The 24,396-nt window shown below is 43.9% G+C and overlaps 1 protein-coding gene across 1 annotated transcript in view; it reads right to left on the bottom strand.

Annotated features, from left to right (window-relative positions):
• LOC126413955 (protein unc-13 homolog 4B-like) overlaps positions 1 to 24,396 on the bottom strand; it is a 176,763-nt gene that overhangs the window by 58,767 nt on the left and 93,600 nt on the right. The window contains exons 4-6 of the mRNA XM_050083307.1: positions 15,895 to 16,087; positions 1,872 to 1,931; positions 1,669 to 1,761 (exon numbers count right to left, since the gene is read on the bottom strand). Coding sequence (XP_049939264.1) covers positions 1,669 to 1,761; positions 1,872 to 1,931; positions 15,895 to 16,087 — 346 coding nt within the window. The remainder of the gene's footprint in view (positions 1 to 1,668; positions 1,762 to 1,871; positions 1,932 to 15,894; positions 16,088 to 24,396) is intronic.

Here is a 24,396-nt window from a genome sequence, read left to right as displayed (position 1 = left end):
GGGTCGACTGTTTGCCTCCCTCCACCGTCTCTGCTAGGCTGCTGCGCCGTATAAACGGAAAAATACAGCTTCTCACAAAGTGGAGTAAACAGCTAATTCAGTTCCTAGCTTGACTATAAGCAACATGTGGAATTACATATGCATTTTGCTATTAGTGGTACGAATTATGAAAAGAACATCTCAGTTACGCACTCATTACGTGGGGAGTACTATTAGAGCATAAAAATATGGATAAAACACGTAGGATGGCGCTACATGAATTATTAAACCACCTTACAAATACTTTAGAACCTGGTCGCACTTACGTTTTGAGAGCGATTTCCTTTGCAGATACATTACATTTTTTTAGAAACCTTCCAACAGATCTAAATCTTCCGTTTGTCGTCTTCTGCAGTATCTATTATATGCGGCTGCCCTATTTAATATCGTTTGTTAGTATTGTCCCTAAATAATTAAACGATGTCAAGTACTCAAAATTTTCGGAACTACCAAGCGAGGTGGCACGGTAGTTTGCGCAGTGGACTCGCATTCGAGAGGACGACAATTCAGATCCACGTCCAGCCATCCTGATATAGGTTTTCCGTTATTTCCCTAAATCACTCCAGGCAAATGCCAGGATGGTTCCTTTGCAAGGGCAAGGTTTTCCATATATGCTACTTTTCTGACAGTTATATGACATTGTCAGAAATGTGGAATACATGGAAAAAATGTAACATCCGATATACAACTCCAGTGTACACCTGGGAGAAAGTAATAATTCCAAAACAGACTGGATATGACAGCAACGATGTTACATAGCACCTGCTGATGGCAATTTGCCGAAATGGGCTCATCGTGAATGAGATAAAATGTAAACAATTTACGTAGTAGTGTAGCTGGCTATTATTCACAATAATCATGTCAGTAAAAGACATATTTTGCACTGCGGGCCTCAAAGAACAGAAATGGGAGAAAACCTTTATTGAATATTTTGTTTGTAAGTAACTGATTTCATGAGCTACTGCAATCGAGTTATGTTCCGGAGGAGTGTGTATGCGCAGATAGCATTGGGAGAGAACACGGCTGGTTTACAGCACTGACGCTGGAAAGAGATATATAGCGAGGCGCCTGCCAGTCTGGTTCTGCGTCTGGAAACTTCCATAACGTTGGAGCAGTAATACTACCGTAGACTGTCTAGGAGGTGAGGACGCAGTTTTGCTGCGAGGACATCCCTTCCATTGAAGAATAAGATCGTCCATTTACCCGAGTGAATGGGGGAGGGCGGGGGGAGGGGTGGATTTTAAAAAAACGATGATTAGTGTTTTAAAGTCCCGTCGACAACGAGGTCATCAGATCTTTTAAGAAATCTACATTGAAATCTTCGAGCGAACTTGATGAGAAATTATGTAATGTACATTTTTTACTTACTGCTGCAGGCTTTCTTGCGTGCTGAGAACTTCCCTACCAAAAGAGCAGCAGAATTCCGTTTGTTCATAACCCCTTTATGTGATTATTCGTAATAATTCTTTCAAGAAGGCGACGGCTTATTCGTTCTCCTATCGCCTTCTGTCGAATCTGTTCATACCGCATTTCTCAAATGATTCCCATTGAGACGTGACATTCAACAACAAATGAAAACATAAATACATGTTGTGGCAAAGCAGTCCCTCTAATTTTAACATGACTCACATGTTGCATCTGCTTCACCTCCAACGAGTCGCTTTCGTATGCTGTCCTCTTCAAGATCTCCTCGGCGTAGTATGTGCAGCATCTGCAAACGTCCTGCAAACAATGGACTCGATTTAACTTCCGCTCACAGGTCACTGCTTAGCTCGGCACACTTGAAATTAATTGCATAGACTTCAATGAAAACTAAGACAAGCTATACTCACAGTCAGTAACTTCTCAAGGTCCTTCTTGTTACTGTAGCTTTCCACTGGTATTTCTCTGACCTGAAACAAAAGGGTGTGGTATTGGTCCAGGTGCAGCTACAACACGTACTCTAGTATTTCTTCATCAGACGAGTAGATGCTGAATGTATTCACAAAACTCTGTAGTAAAGCGTTTAGCACGATTCATAGTGATTATGGTAGTGCTCAGGAAATACTGTGCGATGTGATGATGCGTCAGCCGCACGAAACGAGATCTAACATAAAAGTAATGACTCTGTTCGCTTTGCTTAAAGAATTGTTTCTCGCGTTGTACACAGTGAGCATGAAGTCTTTCCTTCATTACAACAATTTATTCCTGAGGAACTAAGCCAGATACAGCTGAGTGGTTTCTTCCAAATTGCAGCTTAACTGATAAAGTTTTTTATGGAGACTCTTCCACATGCCTATTCGTTTTTCTGCTAATGGAAGCTTGACTCAAATAATTTTTGTGGATATACTTTTAGGCTTGATCTGACAGCTCAGTTACATTAATCTCAAGCACTGGCATTATTTCAACACACACTAGGGGCTATTTGTGCACCAGATCTTGGATGAAACCTTTCCAGGCAGATGGATCGGTACAGACGCTCCAACAACGTGGCCGCCACGTTCACCTACATAAGCACTCTTGACACTTTTTGTGGTGTTACGTTAAGGATAAAGTGATCGGTTTACCAGTTCCTCATGTGCAGACTCTTACGGCACGAATATTAGGTGCTGTAGAGGCGGTGGCGAAAGATATTTTGGTAAAGACATGGAGAGAAATTGAGCATCGCCTACATGGTCTACGGGCAATGAACGGAGCACATATGGAAATGTATCCATAAAACAGTAAAAATATTAGCTTTGTGACAAGAACTTTAAGTATATAACTGTAAACTACACGTATTTCTAAAATTTCCTGTTTTCGCCATACGATAAATAAATAAAAAACCATAAAAAACTCGACTAGTTAAGCTGCCATTTGCAGGAATCACATAGTTGTATTTACCACAGTTCCTTACTAACAAATTTTTGTAATCAGGCAAAGACTTCATGCTCACCCTGTATAGCACTTAGTTGTTTTTCGATCTTGAACCGTCCTGACGCTGTCACAGTGCCTGACGTACTCAAATATCTCAGTAGCAGCGGACAAGAAGTGCACTGCAGCCGTGTTCTTGCACTCTTGTGAAGAGACAAAAGCAACAGAGGTCCTGCACAGTCTCACAGACAAACGATATGTACTGGTACGTAGAAAGATTGTGAATCACACTGTCTCTTGATTGTGCGTAACTGTGGCGAAAATGTAGTATACAGTGACAAACAGTGTTTTGAACATCACTAATGGAACACACTGGGAAAACAAACAAACTGAAGCTTTGTCAGATGACGTTCAGTTTGGGTTCAGAAAAGGGAAGCAGTTCTGGCTCTGCGCTTGGTGATGGAAGTTAAGACTTAAGAAAATCAAAGACAACTTGATCGGAAAAAGTAATATACTACAAAATGTTTGAAATCCTCAGGAAAGCAGATATACGCAATAGGCAAAGTCGGTTACGAATCAGGAGGAAACAATAATATCGGAACATTAAGAGAAAAGTACTCGTATTAAAAAGGGCGTTAGGAAGAGACGCAGACTTCCTCGTTTTTCGTTCAACATGTGTATTGAAGAGGAGACAACGAAGGAAATAAAATAAAGCTTCGGAACTGGTGACTAGCCTCTTAGCTATGGAGACGGTCATGTTTCGTATTTGGGATTGGTTACAGCACTTGTAGCATTTGAAAAATGTCATGGTCATACACAAAGAAGAATGGTAGACCTAGTACTGATCGTTTCGGAAGCAATTAAAGACTTTCCTCCAAAAGAAGAACGTTTCTCCTCACTCTATTGGTTGACTTACGTAGTACAGCTTTATGCACTCAATTTGATAAGCATGGTGAGAGCTCAGAGCTCCTTGACCCAATTTTCTCTGCTGCATTTACAGTACAATTATTATTTCTGAATAATTTTAATTTTTATACTGTTCAAACAAATTTTTGACTGTTCTTGTTAACAAAGGAAAATATATCCAAACTAGCGAACGCGGCAATGTTTCGTAATTGCTAGATACGTAAGTTAAATTAGATATACAGCCTACAGCCCAATCTCCATCTCTCCCCTCTCTATCCATCCTCCCCGTCTCTTTGTTCATCTGCTCCTCCTCCCGCACTCTCTCTAGCCAGCTCCTCATCGCTCCCCCCCCCCCCCCCCCCCCACCCCTCCTCTCTCTCTCTCTCTCTCTCTCTCTCTCTCTCTCTCTGGATTTCCTCCTTCCCCCTCTATCCATCTTCGCCTTCCCCTCTCTACGACAATTTCCTCCCCCCTCTCTGTGCATCTCCTCTTCTCCCTTTAATTGACCTTGTGTCTTCTTTATTGTTACTGCAAACGAAACATTGATTGGGAATTGAAGTGACTTAAAGTGAATGGGCACATCGGTTGACTTCTCCAGCTACATCTACATCTACATCTACGTGATTACTCTGCTATTCACAATAAAGTGCCTGGCAGAGGGTTCAATGAACCACCTTCAAGCTGTCTACCTTTCCACTCTCGAACGGCGCGTGGGAAAAACGAGCACTTAAATTTTTCTGTGCGAGCCCTGATTTCTCTTATTTTATCGTGATGTTCATTTCTCCCTGTGTAGGTGGGTGCCAACAGAATGTTTCCGCAATCGGAGGAGAAAACTGGTGATTGAAATTTCATGAAAAGATCCCGTCGCAACGAAAAACGCCTTTGTTTTAATGATTGCCACTCCAATTCACGTATCATGTCTGTGACACTATCTCCCCTATTCACGATAATACGAAACGAGCTGCCCTTCTCTGTACTTTTTCGATGTCATCCATCAGTCCCATCTGATGCGGATCCCACACAACACAGCAATACTCCAAAATAGGACGGACAAATGTGGTGTAAGCAGTCTCTTTAGTAGACCTGATGCACCTTATTAGTGTTCTGTCAATGAATCTCAGTCTTTGGTTTGCTCTACCCTCAACATTATCTATGTGATCATTCCAATTTAGGTTATTTGTAACTTTAATCCCTAAGTATTTAGTTGAATTTACAGCCTTCAGATTTGTGTGACTTATCGCGTAATCGAAATTTAGCGGATTTCTTTTAGTACTCTTGTGAATAACTTCGCACTTTTCTTTATTCAGGGGCAATTGCCACCATCCGCACCATACAGATATCTTATCTAAATCATTTTGCAATTCGTTTTGGTCATCTGATGACTTTACTTGACGGTAAATGACAGCATCATCTGCAAACAATCTAAGACGCCTACTGAGATTGTCTCCTATGACATTAATATAGATCAGGAACAACAGAGGGCCTATAACACTTCCTTGAGGAACGCCGGATATTACTTCTGTTTTACTCGATGACCTTCCGTCTATTACTACGAACTGTTACTTTTCTCACAGGAAATCACGAATCCAGTCGCACAACTGAGGCGACACTCCGTAGGCACGCAGTTTGGTTAGAAGACGCTTGCGAGAAACGGTGTCGAAAGCTTTCTGGAATTCTAAACATATGGAATCAATTTGATATTACCTGTCGATGGCACTCATTACTTCATGAGTACAAAGAGCTAGTTGTGTTTCGCAAGAACGGTATTTTCTGAAACCGTGCTGACTACGTGTCAATAAATCGGTTTCTTCGAGTTACCTCATAATTTCGAATACAATATATATTCCCACAACCCTACTACAAATCGACGTTAGTGACATGGGTCTGTAATTCAACGGATTACTCGTACTTCCCTTTTTGGGTATTGGCTTGACTTGTATCTGTGAGGATAATGGCTTCAATGACAATAATTTGCATAGTTTTATTCTGCGAACGGGTAGGATTAGAAAGTTTTCGATCATTCATATTCCATATTAGTATACTAATTATTAGGCGAAAAGCCAAAGACACAACTGTCACGTTCCTTGTTAAAACCGACTGTGCGAAAGAAACAAAATAGCATATTGCTGTGTACAATTTTTGTTTAAAAGTTATATACAAGGAGAAAGTACATATATGGGGAAAATGTGTATGTGTGATGGTTAAACGCCTTGCTACGTTCGCTACAACTGCCTGCAAGGAATAAAACGAAGCCGCACAAGTCCACAAAACAGCACAGCATTTTCTTTCTCTCAGCAAGTTTTAACAGAAAATCTTTATGTTTGTTTAAAAAAATGAGTATTATTATAAGTCTGTCCGAATATTTGTTACAGTATCTTGAAAAATTTGAGGTAAATCATTCAAATATTTTTGTTAATAACGTTTCCCTGTTATAAATGTATACAAATATTTAAAAAATATATAGCCTTTGTCGATCCAACAGTTTATTGCATCGCGTAAAAATTTGATGTAAAACAGTCCAGAACTATTCGATAGTTTTGGTAACAACGTTAAACAACGTCATGTCTTTACACTAAGGTGACAAAAGTCATGAGATGGCGATATGCACATATATAGATGGCAGTGGCGTCGCATGAACAAAGGGTAAAAGGGCAGTGCATTGGCGGAGTTGTCATTTATACTCAGATAATTCACGTGGAAAGATTTCTGACGTGATTATACCCGCACGACCGGAATTAAAACACTTTGAACGCGAAATGATAGTTGGAGGTATACGCATGGGACTTTGCATTTCGGAAATCGTTGGGTAATTCAATTTTCCGAGATCCACAGTGTCAAGAGTGTGCCGAGAATACCAAATTTCAGGCATTACCTCTCACCACGGACAACGCAGTGGCCGACGGCCTTCGCTTAACGAGCGAGAGCAGCGGCGTTTCCGTAGAGTTGTCAGTGCTAACAGACAAGCAACACTACGCAAAATAACTGCAGAAATCAATATTGTGCGTACGCGAACGTATCCGTTAAGAAAGTGCGGCGAAATTTGGCGTTAATGGGCTATGGTACCAAACGACCGACGCTAGTGCCTTTGCTAACAGTAGAAAATCGCCTGCAGCGCCTCTCCTGGGTTCGTGACGATATTGTTACTACCCTAGACGACTGTAAAACTGTGGCATGGTCAGATAGGTCCTGATTTCACTTCGTAAGATCTGATGGTAGGTTTTGAGTGTGGCGCAGACCCTACCAAGATATGGACCAAGGTTGTCAACAAGGTCCTTCTCAAGCTGACGGTAGCTCCACGATGGTGTGGGCTGTGTTTATGTAGAATGGACTGGGTCCTCTGGTCCAGATGAAGTGATCATTGACTGGAAATGTTTATGTTCGGCTATCCGGAAACCATTCGCTGCCATTCATGAACATTTCACCAGGCCATTGTTGTTCGAGATAGGTTGGAAGAAGATCCTGGTCAATTCGAGCGAATGATTTGGCCATCCAGATCGCCCGACATGAATCCCGTCTAACGTTTATGGGACATAATCGAGAGGTCAGTTCGTGTACAAAATGTTGCACCGGCAATACTTTCTCAATTATGTAGATAAGGAGGCAGCATGGCTCAATATTTCTGCAGGGGACTTCCAAAGACTTATTAACTGCACGCCACGTCGAGTTGCTGGACTACGTCGGGAAAAGGAAGTCCGACACGATATTAGGAGGTATCCCGTGACTGTTGTCACCTAAGTGCAATGTCAGCGGTGGTAAGACACTACACTGATAGTGCAAATGGCTCTAAACACTACTGGACTTCACAGCTGAGGTCATCAGTCCCCTAGACTTAGAACTACTTAAACCTAACTAACCTAAGAACATCACACACATCCATGCACGACGCAGGATTCGAACCTGCGACCGTAGCAGCAGCGCGGTTCCGGACTGAAGCGCCTAGAACCGCTCGGACACAACGGACGGCTGCACTGATAGAAATGGGAGGCGTTACAACATGAACACATTCACCAAACGTTGCTTGAACGTTTATGGTGGCGATCGCAACACAGCATACACAAATGACGTGTGCGTGCAGCTTATTGCGATCTCTCGAACAATTGGCGCGAGGAACATGGGAGCATCAAACAGTAGGATAGCATAGATTGTTGGCTGGAATGCAGTGGGTGCAAGACAAGAGTGTGGCAAGTGGAGTGGTCACGGCGTCTTTGAACGACAAAACCACGAGAATTTCGCGGATTTTTCGACTGCCACTGATGGATAAACTATTCCCATTAGCAGCACTCCCTGCAGAGGATAAGGGTGAGCGTCACCAGGAACTGTGGGGCAGATTATGGGACGTCCATGTTTTGCGTGAACTCAAATTTCGTGGGGGGGGGACAAAGATTCCTGTAAAATCTTACCAAATCTCATTCAAAGGGGGATAATGAAAATCTCACATCAACTTTATAATTCAGAGATTGAACACTATTTACAATATTAAAGTGCCGATCAGTCTTCATGGCCTGCCTGAATTGCAATGAATGCCTTACACGCGTGCATTTCCGGCATTTCAAAATGTATAACAAGTGCTACACAAGCGTCACATTCCATTCGGTGAGTTCCGTGCCGCGCACGTCAAAATCATTGAAGGTCAGTCCGTGAGTCAGTCATCATATTCTGCAACGTATATTAAGCCGATGTCACTGTGGTGAACATGAATTAGTATTAAAATTTATATAATACGTGTGTTAAGTGGCATGCCTAGAGGTCTAAACACACATGTGAGCAAGAAGTTAATCGTGTGTGCAACGAAGCTAAGATGAAGTTCACGGACAAGAATTCTTTTAGCGATAATATAAATCAAGAGATTGAAAATCTGTGTAATAGCACGGTCCAAAGGAAATTACAAATAATGTCGTCTTTCATGTGCAGAGTAACTAAAGATTCAATGATACACTACTGGCCATTAAAATTGCTACACCAAGAAGAAATGCGGATGATAAACGGGTATTCATTGGACAAATATATTATACTAGAGCTGACATGTCATTACATTTTCACGCAATTCGGGTGCATAGATCCTGAGAAATCAGTACCCAGGACAACCACCTCTGGCCGTAATAATGTGCTTCATACGCCTGGGAAATGAGTCAAACAGAGCTTGGATGGCGTGTACAGGTACAGCTGCCCATGCAGCTTCAACACGATACCACAGTTCATCAAGAGTACTGACTGGCGTATTGTGACGAAACACGTTGCTCGTCCACCACTGACCAGATGTTTTCAATTGTTGAGAGATCTGGAGAATGTGCTGGCCAGGGCAGCATTCAAACACTTTCTGTATCCAGAAAGGCCCGTACAGGACCTGCAACATGCGGTCGTAAATTATCCTGCTGAAATGTAGGGTTTTTCAGGGATCGAATGAAGGGTAGAGCCACGGGTCGTAACCCACCTGAAATGTAACGTCCATTGTTCAAAGTGTCGTCAATGCGAACAAGAGGTGACCGAGACGTGTAACCAATGGCACCCCATACCATCACGCAGGGTGATACGACAGTATGGCGATGACGAATACACGCTTCCAATGTGCGTTAACCGCGATGTCGCCAAACACGGATGCGACCATCATGTTGGTGTAAACAGAACCTGGATTCATCCGAAAAAAAAAAAAAACGTTTTGCCATTCGTGCACCCAGGTTCGTCGTTGAGTACACCATCGCAGACGCTCCTGTTGTGATGCAGCGCCAATGGTAACCTCTGCCATGGTCTCCGAGCTGGTACTCCATGCTAGTGCAAACGTCGTCGAATTGTTCGTGCAGATAGTTGTTGTCTTGCAACATCCCCATCTGTTGACTCAGGGATGGAGACGTGGCTGCACGATCCGTTACAGCCATGCGAATAAGATGCCTGTCATCTCGACTGCTAGTGATACGAGGCCGTTGGGATCCAGCACGGCGTTCCGTATTACCCTCCTGAACCCACCGATTCCATATTCTGCTAGAAGTCATTGGATTTCGACCAACGCGAGCAGCAATGTCGCGATACGATAAACCGCAATCGCGATAGGCTACAATCCGATCTTTATAAAAGTCGGAAACGTTATGGTACGCATGTCTCCTCCTTACAAGAAGCAACACAACAACGTTTCAACAGGCAACGCCGGTCAACTGCTGTTTGTGTATGAGAAATCGGTTGGAAACTTTCCTAATGTCAGCACGCTGTATTTGTCGCCACCGGGGCCAACCTTGTGTGAATGCTTTCAAAAGCTAATCATTTGCATATCACAGCATCTTCTTCCTGTCGGTTAATTTCGCGTCTGTAGCACGGTCATCTTCGTGGTGTAGCAATTTTAATGGCCAGTAGTGTATTTAATGTATACAATATACCAATAAAAGGACAAGTTTTTAGGGATCCATCGAAACGGTTAATACTATCTCCGTGTAGCCTTTTTGTCCATCTGTCACTGCTTGTCTCTTCGTTCAAATACTACCCAGAGCTGACATGTTTAAAATAGTGTACCTAATTAGGTAACAACACTGTTCAATACCTTTTCTAAATAAATCATAGTTTCATGAAAGTGTTTTGATCAACGTTTGAAATAAATTTTTAAAATTCATTTTTACGAATTTTTACCCAGCCACGAGATAAACCTCACGAAAGGGGCAGCAGGGGGTCCCAACACATCTAACCAAATCTCACCAATGAGGGAGGGTGGGTCCAAATTTAAAGAAAACCCCTCATACAGTTAATGGACGTCCCTTTACAGGAATCTGGCTTGAGATCTCGAGTCGCCATGGGTTGTACACCGCTGACACCACGCCACACTCGACACAGACATGCGTGATGTAGAGGCAGAGTAACTGGGCCATTTGTGGAACTATGCGGTGTTCAGCGATGAAAGTTGCTGCTAATTCTTTTGGTCAGGCCGACGCCAGTATATCCGTAGACAGTCTAGTGAATGGTCCCAGGAAGCAGCTCTTCTCGACACTCGTATCTCCACAAACCATGTGTGGAGGTATTCCACGTGACAACAAGGCTTATTTGACAGTTCCTAAAGAGGGGCTGAAAGTATGCCAGTATATGGCAAGAATGATACGTCCTGTTGCCATAAGCATCATGACCGTGGTTTAACAGCGCAATTCGGAGAATGCTCAGGAAGCAAAGACAGTTGCACTCGCGGTACAAGAAAGATCGGAAGAATGAGGACAGGCAAAAGTTAGTAGAGATTCGTGCTGCTGTAAAAAGAGCGATGCGCGAAGCATACAACCACTACCACCGTCATACCTTAGCAAAAGATCTTGCTGAAAACCCAAGGAAATTCTGGTCTTACGTAAAATCGGTAAGCGGGTCGAAGGCTTCCATCCAGTCACTCACTGATCAGTCTGGCTTGGCAACGGAAGGCTGCAAAACGAAAGCTGAAATTTTAAATTTAGCATTTGAGAAATCTTTCACGCAGGAGGATCGTACAAACATACCGCCGTTTGAGTCTCGTACAGATTCCCATATGGAGGACATAGTGATAGACATCCCTGGGGTTGTGAAGCAGCTGAATGGGTTGAAAATCGCCAGGTCCTCATGGGATTCCAATTCGGTTTTACAGAGAGTACTCTACTGCATTGGCTCCTTAATTAGCTTGCATTTACCGCGAATCTCTTGCCCAACGTAAAGTCCCGAGCGACTGGAAGAAAGCGCAGGTGACTCCTGTATATAAGAAGGGTAGCAGGACGGATCCTCAAAATTACAGACCAATATCCTTAACATCGGTTTGTTGCAGGATTCTCGAACATATTCTCAGTTCGAATATAATGAATTTCCTTGCGACAGAGGAGTTGCTGTCCATGCATCAGCACGGCTTCAGAAAACATCGTTCCTGCGAAACGCAAATCGCCCTTTTTTCACATGACATCTTGCGAACCATGGATGAAGGGTATCAGACGGATGCCATATTGCTTGACTTCTGGAAAGCGTTTGATTCGACGCCCCACTGCAGACTCCTAACTAAGGTACGAGCATATGAGATTGGTTCCCAAGTATGTGAGTGGCTCGAAGACTTCTTAAGCAATAGAACCCAGTACGTCGTCCTCGATGGTGAGTGTTCATCGGAGGTGAGGGTATCATCGGGAGTGCCCCAGGGAAGTGTGGTAGGTCCGCTGTTGTTTGGTGAATAGCAATGTGCGGCTGTTTGCTGATGATGCTGTGGCGTACGGGAAGGCGTCGTCGTTGAGTGACTGTAGGAGGATACAAGATGACTTGGACAGGATTTGTGATTGGTGTAAAGAATGGCAGCTAACTCTAAATATAGATAGATGTAAATTAATGCAGATGAATAGGAAAAAGAATCCTGTAATGTTTGAATACTCCATTAGTATTGTAGCGCTTAACACAGTCACGTCGATTAAATATTTGGGCGTAACATTGCAGAGCGATATGAAGTGGGACAAGCATGTAATGGCAGTTGTGGGGAAGGCGGATAGTCGTCTTCGGTTCATTGGTACAATATGGGGAAGATGTGGTTCATCTGTAAAGGAGACCGCTTATAAAACACTAATACGACCTATTCTTGAGTACTGCTCGAGCGTTTGGGATCCCTATCAGGTCGGATTGAGGGAAGACATAGAAGCATTTCAGAGGAGGGCTGCTAGATTTGTTACTGGTAAGTTTGATCATCAGCGAGTGTTACGGAAATGCTTCAGGAACTCGGGTGGGAGTCTCTGGAGGAAAGGAGGCGTTCTTTTCGTGAATCGCTACTGAGGAAATTTAGAGAACCAGCATTTGAGGTTGACTGCAGTACAATTTTACTGCCGCCAACTTATATTTCGCGGAAAGACCACAAAGATAAGATAAGAAAGATTAGGGCTCGTACAGAGGCATATAGGCAGTTATTTTTCCCTCGTTCTGTTTGGGAGTGGAACAGGGAGAGAAGATGCTAGTTGTTGTACGAGGTACCCTCCGCCAAGCAGCGTATGGTGGATTGCGGAGTTTGTATGTAGATGTAGACTACAGTACCAAATGGCGTATTCTGGCAGGATAACGTAGGAACCCAAAGTGCAGTTCTCACCACAGACTCCTTGACGAATGTATTGGTTCTCGACTGAGTTGCGCGGTCAAGTTATTTTTCACCCACGAAGCACACCTGGAATGCGGTATTAAGACATATTTCACAGAAGATGGGATGAAAAACATAGGTAATGTGAAGGTAACTACAAGGAAGCCATGGGTAACAGAAGAAATACTGCAACCGATCGATGAAAGAAGGAAGCAAAAGAATTTTCAGGGAAATTCGGGAATACACAGATACAAGTCACTTAGGAATGAAATACATAGGAAGTGCAGGGAAGCTCAGGTGAAATGCCTACATAAAAAATGTGAAGAAAACAAAAAGAATTGGCTGTAGGGAGGATTGTCTCAGCGTATAGAAAACTCATAACAACCTTCGGTGAAATTAAAAACTAGGACGGCAAAATTAAGAATGCAATGGGAATTCCACTGTTAAATGCGGCGAAAAAATCGGATAGGTGGAAAGAGCTCTATGAGGAGAAGGACTTGTCTGAAGATGTGATAGTGTAAGTAGACTGTTTAGGTTTTTATATTGGTAACGCCACGTAGCGCTCTGTATGAAAATCACTGACTGTGCTGTGTGCAGTCTGTAGCTGGTTGGCATTGTTGGAATATTCTCTATTGTAGTGTTGGCGTGAACAGCGCGTAGCGTTCTGCAGTTGGAGGTGAGCCGCCAGCAGTGGTGGATGTGGGGAGAGAGAAGCCAGAGTTTTGAGATGTTAATATGATCGGACGAGCTGGACGTGTGTCCGTCAAAAAAAGGAAATTTGCCAAACTGGATGTCACAAATTATACATATATATTATGACTTTTGAACACTATTAAGGTAAATACATTGTTTGCTCTCTATCAAAATCTTTCATTTGCTAACTATATGCCTATCAGTAGTTAGTGTCTTCAGTAGTTAGAATCTTTTATTTAGCTGGCAGTATTGGCGCTCGCTTTATTGCAGTAGTTCGAGCAACGAAGATTTTTGGGAGGTAAGTGATTCATGAAAGGTATAGGTTATTGTTAATCAGGGCCATTCTTTTGTAGGGATTATTGAAAGTCAGATTGCGTTGCGCTAAAAATATTGTGTCAGTTTAGTGTTGGTCGGGATAAGTAAAGAGAGAAATGTTTGAGTACGTTGAGATTTGCTCAGCTGTTTGAAAATCAAATAACGTAGAGATTTACCAGCACAGTCATTTATAAATTTTTCTAAGGGTATGTTTCAATAGAAGAAGAAACCGGAGTCGGTAGGGAAGAGATAGGGGATCCACTATTCGAGGGAGAATTTAAAAGAATTTTGGAAGACTTAAGATCAAATAAGTCAGAAGAGATGGATAACATTCCATCGTAATTTCTAAAAATCACTGGGGAAAATGGCAACAATTTGTTTTGATCTTCTGATGACTTTACTAGTCGATAAACGACAGTGTCATCTGCAAACAACCGAAGACGGCTGCTCGGATTGTCTCCTAAATCGTTTTTATAGATAAGGAATAACAAAGGGCCTGTAACACTACCTACGGGAACGCCAGAGAACACTTCTGCTTTACTCGATGACTTTCCGTCAATTACTACGAACTGTAACCTCTCTGACACGAAATCACGAATCTAGTCACACAACTGAGACGATATTCCGTAAGCACTCATTTCACGCAATTTCACTGCAAGACGCATGTGTGGTAAGTGTCAAAAGCTTTCCGGAAATACGGAATCAATTTGAAATCATTTTTCAATAGCACTCAACACTTCATGCGAGTAAAGAGCTAGTTGTGTTTCATATGAACGATGTTTTCTAAATCCATGTTAACTGTGTGTCAGTAGACCGTTTTCTCCGAGGTAATTCGTAACGTTGGAACACAATATATGTTCCAAAATTCTGCTGTATATCGACGTTAATGATATGGGTGACCAACAACGAAGTGCTCAGATTTAAATGGGTGTAAGACAGGAATGTAGTCTTTCGCCTCTACTGTCAATCTATTCGTCGAAGGAGCAATGACGAAAATAAAATATAAGTTCAAGAGTGGGATTAAATTAAGGGTGACAGGATATCAGTGATAAGATTCGCTGATGATTTTGTTATCCTCAGTGAAAGTGAAGAAGAATTAGAGGAGATGTTGGGCGGGATGAACAGTCTAATAAATGTAGAATATTGATAGAAAGCAAATCGAAGAAAGACGGAAGCAGTGAAAAGCAGCAGTAAAGGGAACTGCGGAAAACTTAACATCAGAATTGGTGATAACAAAGTAGATAAGATTAAGGACTTCTGCTACATAGGCAGCAAAATAGCCCATGATGGACAGAGGAAGGACATAAACAGCAGACTAACACTGGCAAGAAGGGCATTCCTGGCCAACAGAAGTATACTTGTAACAACATAGGCCTCAATTTGAGGAAGAAATTTCTGAGAACATACGTCTGGAACACAGTATTATATGATGGCGAAACATGTTCTGGGGGAAAAACGGAACACAAGACAATAAAAGTATTAAAAGTGTGGTGCTAAAGCAGAATGTTGAGATCAGATGTACTGACAAAGTAAGGAATAAGAAGGTTCTCCGCAGAATCGGCGAGGGAAGGAATATGCGGAAAACACTGACAAGAAGAGGGACAAGATGATAAGACACCTGTTAAGGCATCAGGGAATACCTTCCTAGGCAATAGAGGGAGCTGTAGAGAGTAACAACTGTAGGGGATGACGGAGATTGGGATACATTCAGAAAATAATTGAGTACGTAGGTTGCAAGTGCTACTCTGAGAAGAAAAAAGAAAAAGTTTGCACAGGAGAGGAATTCGTGGTGAGCCGCATCAAGCCAGTCATAAAACTGATGACACGAAAAAAAAAATAAAAAAAATACTTTCATACCAAACTCCACCCTACAATTTTCATAAGATTTGCAGGCATGACAGTTAATCCCTCTAGATGATATCTGGAGCTGTTTGGCGTCCAACCAATGCAAAAGTGTGTCATGTGTGTGAAGGTCACAACTTATATTGGTGCTTCAAACTATTACACGTTCCATTTCCGTAAGTGTATTTCGAAAATATGATTCTAGTGGTCATTCTGGCAGACAAGTGCAGATGGTCAGTCACCTGTCCCATGATGTCCGCGAGGTCGACGACGGAGCTGCTGTAGCGCACAGATCGGTCAACAGGCAGCAACTCGTCCAACTGGACGGCGCGCTCCACCATTTTCAGTGTCTCGCTCAGCCACTGCTGGTCGCCGCGGTAGAAGCCGTGCGCGAACCGCAGCGTCGACACTGACCCCCTTTGTCCTCCTGGAGGGCTGCAACATACGCATAGACACATATATACACTACTGGCCATTAAAATTGCTACACCAAGAAGAAATGCAGATAATAAACGGGTATTCATTGGACAAATATATTATACTAGAACTGACATGTGATTACATTTTCACGCAATTTGGGTGCATAGATCCTGAGAAATCAGTACCCAGAACAACCACCTCTGCCTGTAATAACGGCCTTGATACGCCTGAACATTGAGTCAAACAGAGCTTGGATGGCGTGTACAGGTACAGCTGCCCATGCAGCTTCAACACGATACCACAGTTCATCAAGAGTAGTGACTGGCGTATTGTGACGAAACAAGTTGCTCGGCCACCACTGACCAGACGTTTTCAGTTGGTGAGAGATCTGCAGAATGTGCTTGCCAGGGCAGCAGTCGAACATTTTCTGTATCCAGAAAGGCCCGTACAGGACCTGCAACATGCGGTCGTACATTATCCTGCTGAAATGTGGGGTTTTGCAGGGATCGAATGAAGGGTAGAGCCACGGGTCGTAACACATCTGAAATGTAACGTCCACTGTTCAAAGTGCCGTCAATGCGAACAAGAGGTGACAGAGACGTGTAACCAATGGAACCCCATACCATCACGCCGGGTGATACGCCAGTACGGCGATGACGAATACACACTTCCAATGTGCGTTAACCGCGATGTCGTCAAACACGGATGCGACCATCTTAATGCTGTAAACAGAACCTGGATTCATCCGAAAAAATGACTTTTGCCATTCGTGCACCCAGCTTCGCCGTTGAGTACACCATCGCAGGACCTCCTGTCTGTGATGCCACGTCAAGGGTAAACGCAGCCGTGGTCTCCGATCTGATAGTCCATGCTGCTGTAAACGTCGTCGAACTGTTCGTGCAGATGGTTGTTGTCTTGCAAACGTCCCCATCTGTTGACTCAGGGATCGAGACGTGCCTGCACGATCCGTTACAACCATGCGGATAAGATGCCTGTCATCTCGACAGCTAGTGATACGAGGCCGTTGGGATCCAGCACGGCGTTGCGTATTACCGACCTGGAGCCACCGATTCCATATTGTGCTAACAGTCATTGGATTTCGACCAACGCGAGCAGCAATGTCGCCATACGATAAACCGCAATCGCGATAGGCTACAATACGACCTTTATCAAAGTCGGAAACGTGATGGTACGCATATCTCCTCCTTACACGAGGCATCACAACAACGGTTCACCAGTCAACGCCGGCCACTGATGTTTGTGTATGAGAAATCGGTTGGAAACTTTCCTCATGTCAGCGCGTTGTAGGTGTCGCCACCGGCGCCAACCTTGTGTGAATGCTCTGAAAAGCCAATCATTTGCATATCACAGCATCTTCTTCCTGTCGGTTAAATTTCACGTCTGTAGCACGTCATCTTCGTGGTGTAGCAATTTTAATGGCCACTAGTGTACATCAAGCCCGGTTCCCCAGCTGTCAGTCTACGGGTGGCGCGTTAGGCTTCCCTCTAACGTTACAATAAGTAACAAAAGCATCCTCTCCACGCTGCTGGTAAATCATCCGGGTTGAATGTTTGTGGTCCAGATATATTCACTTCCAATTAACAATCCTTATGGGACAAAAAGTTAATTACCCTCCTCTGGTCTTAATGGTGGTCTTAACTTGGCGGCAGAGAGAATCCACCATTTTCTTCAGATAGACCATATCCTTCTTAAGCCACTCATTGATAATTAGATCCCATATGGCCGCCAAACGGTGGGAATGTTGATTGCTACACTTCAGCCGCTGTTACGTTTAGTTCCACACATTTTCTATGGAATAAAGATTGAGGGATTTAGCTGACTACTCAAGGTGCTGAGTGTTTGTCAAACCATGGCGGTATGCGTGCAGCCCTGTGACACAGTGGTTATCTCGGAAGACGGTAGCGTCCACAACACGCTCATCATGGAGATGTGGAATAAAGGCGTATTGCAAGTCTACACTGATATACCAACAAATCAGGCAGTTTTATTTGTGGTGTGGTCATGGGTACATCCAAACGCTATAGCTTTTTCTGTCATTCTGACACGTCTCCATGTTCATCCGTACAACCCAGTGGCAAATAGGCACAACTTTACTTCAACGAATCTTACTGTGCGGGTTCTACACTACCGACTAGCACCATTTCACTGCCATGAGTCAAATCCGTAGTGGAGGTCACGTGACTGCCTACATCGACTAAATTACCTACAGTGCTCCAAGGCTACCAGCGCGTTATTTTATAGAGATGATGGATATTTCGTCCAGTGACCCTATATTCGCCGTATTGCGCCCATTCTGTCAAATCCTCCATCCTTTGTCATTATAAGCTATACCAATTCCCTGATCTTTCACCGCAGTCCACGTGTGGTCCAAGGCTTTGTCCTCTCTCCTCTCCTGTGTATCCTGCACACCACCATGTACTTAAACAGGCTCCTCCTGGTTACTGCATACAGCACGCCGTTAACATCACTCTCTCGCAACGGACACCCAAACCTGATGTTAGCCTTCCAATTCAACCAGAGGCTCCTCAGGCCTAATCCTTCCAAAACCAAGGCGACATTTATAGAACAAACCACCCACCGCTTCCGTCCCTATGACTCCTGCCTACCCATTTAAGGATAATAGGTCCTAAGATTATAGGTGGAGGATGTGCAGGCACTGTCTTCAAGTGGGACCAGTCTTCATCATCATAGTCGACTGTGATGTGGAACACCAGACAGTCGTTCATGTTGTATCAACATGTCCTACACGTGCCTAGAAGGGTCGTTTCCATAATTCCCTGACAGTGACGAATGATGTGATAATATACACAGAAGACCTTGATGTCCATACGCAGCTGTAGTAATTTATGTTATGTTATGCTGGAGACTGTGCTTAAATATTGACACGTAGTAGTTTTGTAAAATTTATATACGTACCGTCATATCATAAATAAACCATTTATGACGCTTCAGTTTATAAATGCATTAAAATAACGTGTACTAACACAGTAACTGAGGGAACATGACGTAAATTTCAACAGGACGGAGCACCATCGCACTGACACCTTCACGTAACGGCATTTCTTAGAAATGAGCTGCCTCAGCGGTGGAATGGCCTGGTGAAGGACGTACAGCCCTCGCATTGCACCAATGGCCTCCATCCCATGATATGCCATGTTTTTTGACGGGGTTTCGGATGATTCCACCTATGTCCCTTCCCTTCCTACGACTTTGGGTGAAATGTAACACTGCCACGTCGTACGGCAACAGCAGTGTGTGCCGTAAGTCCAGAATGGCTCGCAAGATTATGGAACGAGATTGACTATCATCTGTATGTTTATCGTCCTTCCGATACAGAACACATTTATAATTAATTAAAGATAAAGTGAACCACACATAGCAAGCGTAATTGTAAAAAGTGCCCTCTGGTTCTATGTGCATGCATGTAATATACAGGGTAAACCAGAACTCCACTGACAAACTTTCAGAGGTGGTAGTGTGGACCAAAAAGAAAAAAAAATATCGACTAAACTTTAGCTCTAAAATACGAAGGTCATTTTTACAGCAAGAACCGACTTGTAACTGAGTAAGAGAAACTTTCTTTATGAACGTAAATTGTATCACAAACTACAGTATGCACGTCTTTCACTTTTCAACACGTTTACCATTAACATTTAAACATTTTCCGAGTCGTAGCACCAGCTTTCAGATCCCAGCATCAAAGAATCTGCTGCCTGACCGTTAGACCAGTTAGTAACAGTTTCTTTCAACATATCATCATTTTCCAAGCGCTTTCCAACAAGAAATTCCTTCAGTTTTGGAAACAGATAAAAGTCTGATAGTGCTAAGTAATGGCTGTATGGTGGATGATCCAGTTATTCCCGACCGGCCCCTGCGGCCGAACGGTTCTAGGCGCTTCAGTCTGGAACCGCGCTGCTGCTACGGTCGCAGTTTCGAATCCTGCCTCGGGCATGGATGTGTGTGATGTCCTTAGGTTAGTTAGGTTTAAGTAGTTCTAAGTGTAGGGGACTGATGACCTCCGATGTTAAGTCCCATAGCGCTCAGGGCCATTTGAACCAGTAATTCCCAATTAAACCTGTCAGCTGCGTCTTTGCTCTTGCCGCAACATGAGGCCGTGCATGGTCGTGAAGCAAAACGACGCCGCTAGAGAACAGTCCCCACCGGCGATTCTGAATGGCACGCCGAAGCTTTAATACTGTTTCACAGTAGTTCTCAGCGCTTATTGTCATACCTCTTGGCAAAAAGTCTAACAGAATTATGCCTTTCCGGTCCCAAAAAACCTTGGCCATGATTTTCCGTGTTGAATGTTCTTGTTCGTTGTTTCCTTGGGGAGTTAGAATGATTCCACTCACTGGATTGACGTTTATTCACTCGAGTGTAGTGCGCAATTCACGTTTCATCGCCAGTCAGAACTCTTCACCATCGTTGTGATAGCACTCCAAAACGGACAAAGAATGTGCCATTCGCTTTGTTTTGTGTTCGTCTGTCAACACTTCCGGCACCAATCTCGCACATATTTTTTGCAGTGAAGTTTGTCACTAATAATGTGAAAAACTACTATCTTGAAATTTGTGTGAATTTCTGATGCACCTCGCCTGTTTTGGCGAATTGTCTCATCAGCTTCTTGTGTCAAGTCTTCATTCATGACAGTAGGCCATCAGATTGTTCTTCGTCATAAACATTTGCCCCTTTTTCATTGAACAGCCCACACCATGTAAGCACATTTCTATCATTCATTACACCTGCACCATGAACTTCAATCTGCCGGTGAATTTCAACACGACGAACTTATTTCGCATTTGAGAACCGAATAACCGAGAGCACTTTAAAATCGGCTGAATTACTAAGATGGTGATTAACGAAACAGTCTAACCAAACAACCAACACGGGCAGAGATGAAACTAATAGTTGCGTAGTGAGAGAACTCTTGTTGTCGTGTTCGAAGGGCATTTTCATCCAGAAAGGAAGTTCCCTGAAAGTTGTTCGATCGAGAGCGGAAAAGGTGAAAATCTGAGGGCACAAGATCAAGTGAATAATTGGGTGCGGAATGACTTCTCAGCCCAACTCATGTATAGTGCTTTTGGTCAGTCTACTGGAATGCGAAGAGGAGTTGTCTTGGTCGTTGTTCTTAGACTGCGTCTGCGAGACGTCTCAGTTGTAGACAGTAAATGTCAGCAGTGATGATTACACCCCTGGGAAATAATTTGTAGAACACCACAGCATTGCTGTTCCACCGTATGCACAAAATTTATTTTGTACGGGAGTTGCTTTGTGCTCAGCCACTCCTTTCTTTTCCTTTTTCCATTTCTTGTCAACAGTAACGATACAGGACAGTTATGGTTGGTGTTGTTCAAGAGCTCAAATGGCTCTGAGCACTATGGGACTAAAAATCGCAGGTCATCAGTTCCCTAGAACTTAGAACTACTTAAACCTAACCAACCTAACGACATCACACACACCCACGCCCGAGGCAGGATTCGAACCTGCGACCGTAGCATTCGCGCGGTTCCGGACTGAAGCGCCTAGAACCGCTCAGCCACCACGGCCGGCCCAAAAGCCAAATGACGACGAGCAAGCAGAGGACACAAATGGCCACCCGCAGATTTTTTGATTTTGACTTAGAGCATTCGGTACCCATACATACGATTTTTGGACCTTCTCCTATCGCATGAAAATGTCGCACGATAGTGGAATCATCACAGTTCATCATATTTGCCAGTTCTCGAGTACAGTGAAACGGATCACTGTGGATTAATGCGCTTAAATGATCTCCATCAAACCCGGAAGGTCTTCCTGAACATGGAGAGTCACTAATGTCAAAATTATCCTCCTTAAAATGAGAAAAACCGTTTTCTTGCTATGCTCTGTCCAATGGCATTATACCTAGACACTCCGCAAATGCTTCTATCTGCCCCCGCTTCTGTCATTCTTCTACTCAACTCAAACAGAAGAATACGTCGGAAATGTTTCGGTTTCTCCACATGGCACTCCATTTCCTAGCGTCCACAGCTATACTCACTATCGCCAAATGACAAAATGACAGTATGTAAACTCAAATAGCAACAGTGAACTACAAATACACTACTGGCCATTAAAATTGCTACACCACGAAGATGACGTGCTACGGGCGCGAAATTTATCCGACAGGAAGAAGATGCTGTGATATGCAAATGATTAGCTTTTCAGAGCATTCACACAAGGTTTGCGCCGGTGACGAAACCTACAACGTGCTGACATGAGGAAAGTTCCCAACCGATTTCTCATGCACAAACAGCAGTTGACCGGCGTTGCCTGGTGAAACGTTGTTGTGATGCCTCGTGTAAGGAGGAGAAATGCTTACCATCACTTTTTCGACAAGATCGGGTTGTAGCCCATCGCGATTGCGGTTTATCGTATCGCGACATTGCTGCTCGCGTTGGTCGAAATCCAATGACTGCTAGCAGAATATGGAATCGGTGGGTTCAGGAGGGTAATACGGAACGCCGTGCTGGATCCCAACGGCCTCGTATCACTAACAGTCGAGATGACAGGCATTTTATCCGCGTGGCTGTAACGGATCGTGCAGGCACGTCTCGATCGCTGAGCCAACAGATGGGGACGTTTGCAAGACAACAACCATCTGCACGAACAGTTCGACGACGTTTGCAGCAGAATGGACTATCAGATCGGACACCATGGCTGCGGTTACCCTTGACGTGTCATCACAGACATGCGATGGTGTACTTAACGACGAGCCTGGGTGCATAAATGGCAAAACGTCATTTTTTCGGATGAATCCAGGTTCTGCTTACGGCATCATGATGGTCGCATCTGTGTTTGGTGACATCGCGGTGAACACACGTTGGAAGCGTGTATTCGTCATCGCCATACTGGCGTATCACCCGGCGTGATGGTATGGGGTGCCATTGGTTACACGTCTCGGTCACCTCTTGTTCGCATTTACGGCACTTTGAACAGTGAATGTTACATTTCAGATGTGTTACGACCCGTGACTCTAACCTTTCTTCGATCCCAGCGAAACCCTACATTTCAGCAGGATAATGTACGACCGCATGTTGCAGGTCCTGTACGGGCCTTTCTGGATACAGAAAATGTTCGACTGCTGCCCTGGCCAGCACATTCTCCAGATCTCTCAACAATTGAAAACGTCTGGTCTATGGTAGCCGGCAACTGGCTTGTCACACTACGCCAGTCACTACTCTCGTTGAACTGTGGTATCGTGTTGAAGCTGCATGGGCAGCTGTACCTGTACTCGCCATCCAAGCTGTATTTGACTCCATGCCCAGGCATATCAAGGCCGTTATTATGGCAATAGGTGGTTGTTCTGGGTACTGATTTCTCAGGATCTATGCATCCAAACTGCGTGAAAATGTAGTCACCTGTCAGTTCTAGTACAATATATTTGTTCAATGAATACCAGTTTATCATCTGCATTTCTTCTTGGTGTAGCTATTTTAATGGCCAGTAGTGAAAGAAATGACAATCTATAAACAAACCCCTGACGACCGGAATACAAACATGAAGAACAAAAACGCTACGAATTTACGCGTCAACTTAATAGTATTGGAAATTGTCAGAATGTTTCTGATACGCCGTGTGTGCTGAACACAATGCAGCAGCGTAGCAGTAGCACAGATTCAGCCTTCACGCACTGTCGGTGATACATACATCATCGGTGATATTAATAGCGGTTGACGTGGGTACGATGCAGACAGGCAGCTATAAAATGAGTCTGGGGTACGCGTGCCCGGCTTCCGGCAGCTGCGTAGCGAGAGGCGCGGCCGCGTCACGTGGTCCCGCCGATCACGCGCTCCGCACGGTACGGCTGCCGGCGCTGCGTCCTCTGCCGCTTCAGGGTCGCTGACGTCGCCGTGTATCGGTGTAGCGTTACAGCAGCTGAGCTAGCTGAGATGGGACACGGACAGCAAACGGGTCTCTAGCGGCCTTATGGAACAAAACTTCCCACATTCCTCTAAACTGATTTAGCAAAAATACTGCAAAGCTAAAGCAGAGTTGTCAGACACGAATTTTTAACTGCCACTCGTCTTGACTGTGAGACCAGGGTCTTAACTAAAACGTAAAGAAGGAAACACAGCGATAAAACTGCAGCTTCAGCAATTCTGTTCTGTACCTTTCCGAAGATCGACAGTAAGTGCAAAATGGCTAAGCAGGGATGCCTAGAGGACAAATGTGAGGATGTGGAGGCTTATCTCACTAGGGTTAAGACAGATACTGCCTATAGGAAAATTAAAGAGACTTTTGGAGAAAAGAGAACCATTTGTATGAATATCAAGAGCTCAGAT

Source organism: Schistocerca serialis, chromosome 1 (assembly GCF_023864345.2).
Source record: "Schistocerca serialis cubense isolate TAMUIC-IGC-003099 chromosome 1, iqSchSeri2.2, whole genome shotgun sequence".
In the NCBI taxonomy this organism is placed as follows: domain Eukaryota; kingdom Metazoa; phylum Arthropoda; class Insecta; order Orthoptera; family Acrididae; genus Schistocerca; species Schistocerca serialis.
Note: the sequence above shows the minus strand (reverse complement) of the source record. Positions and strands in the feature narration are given on the sequence as shown.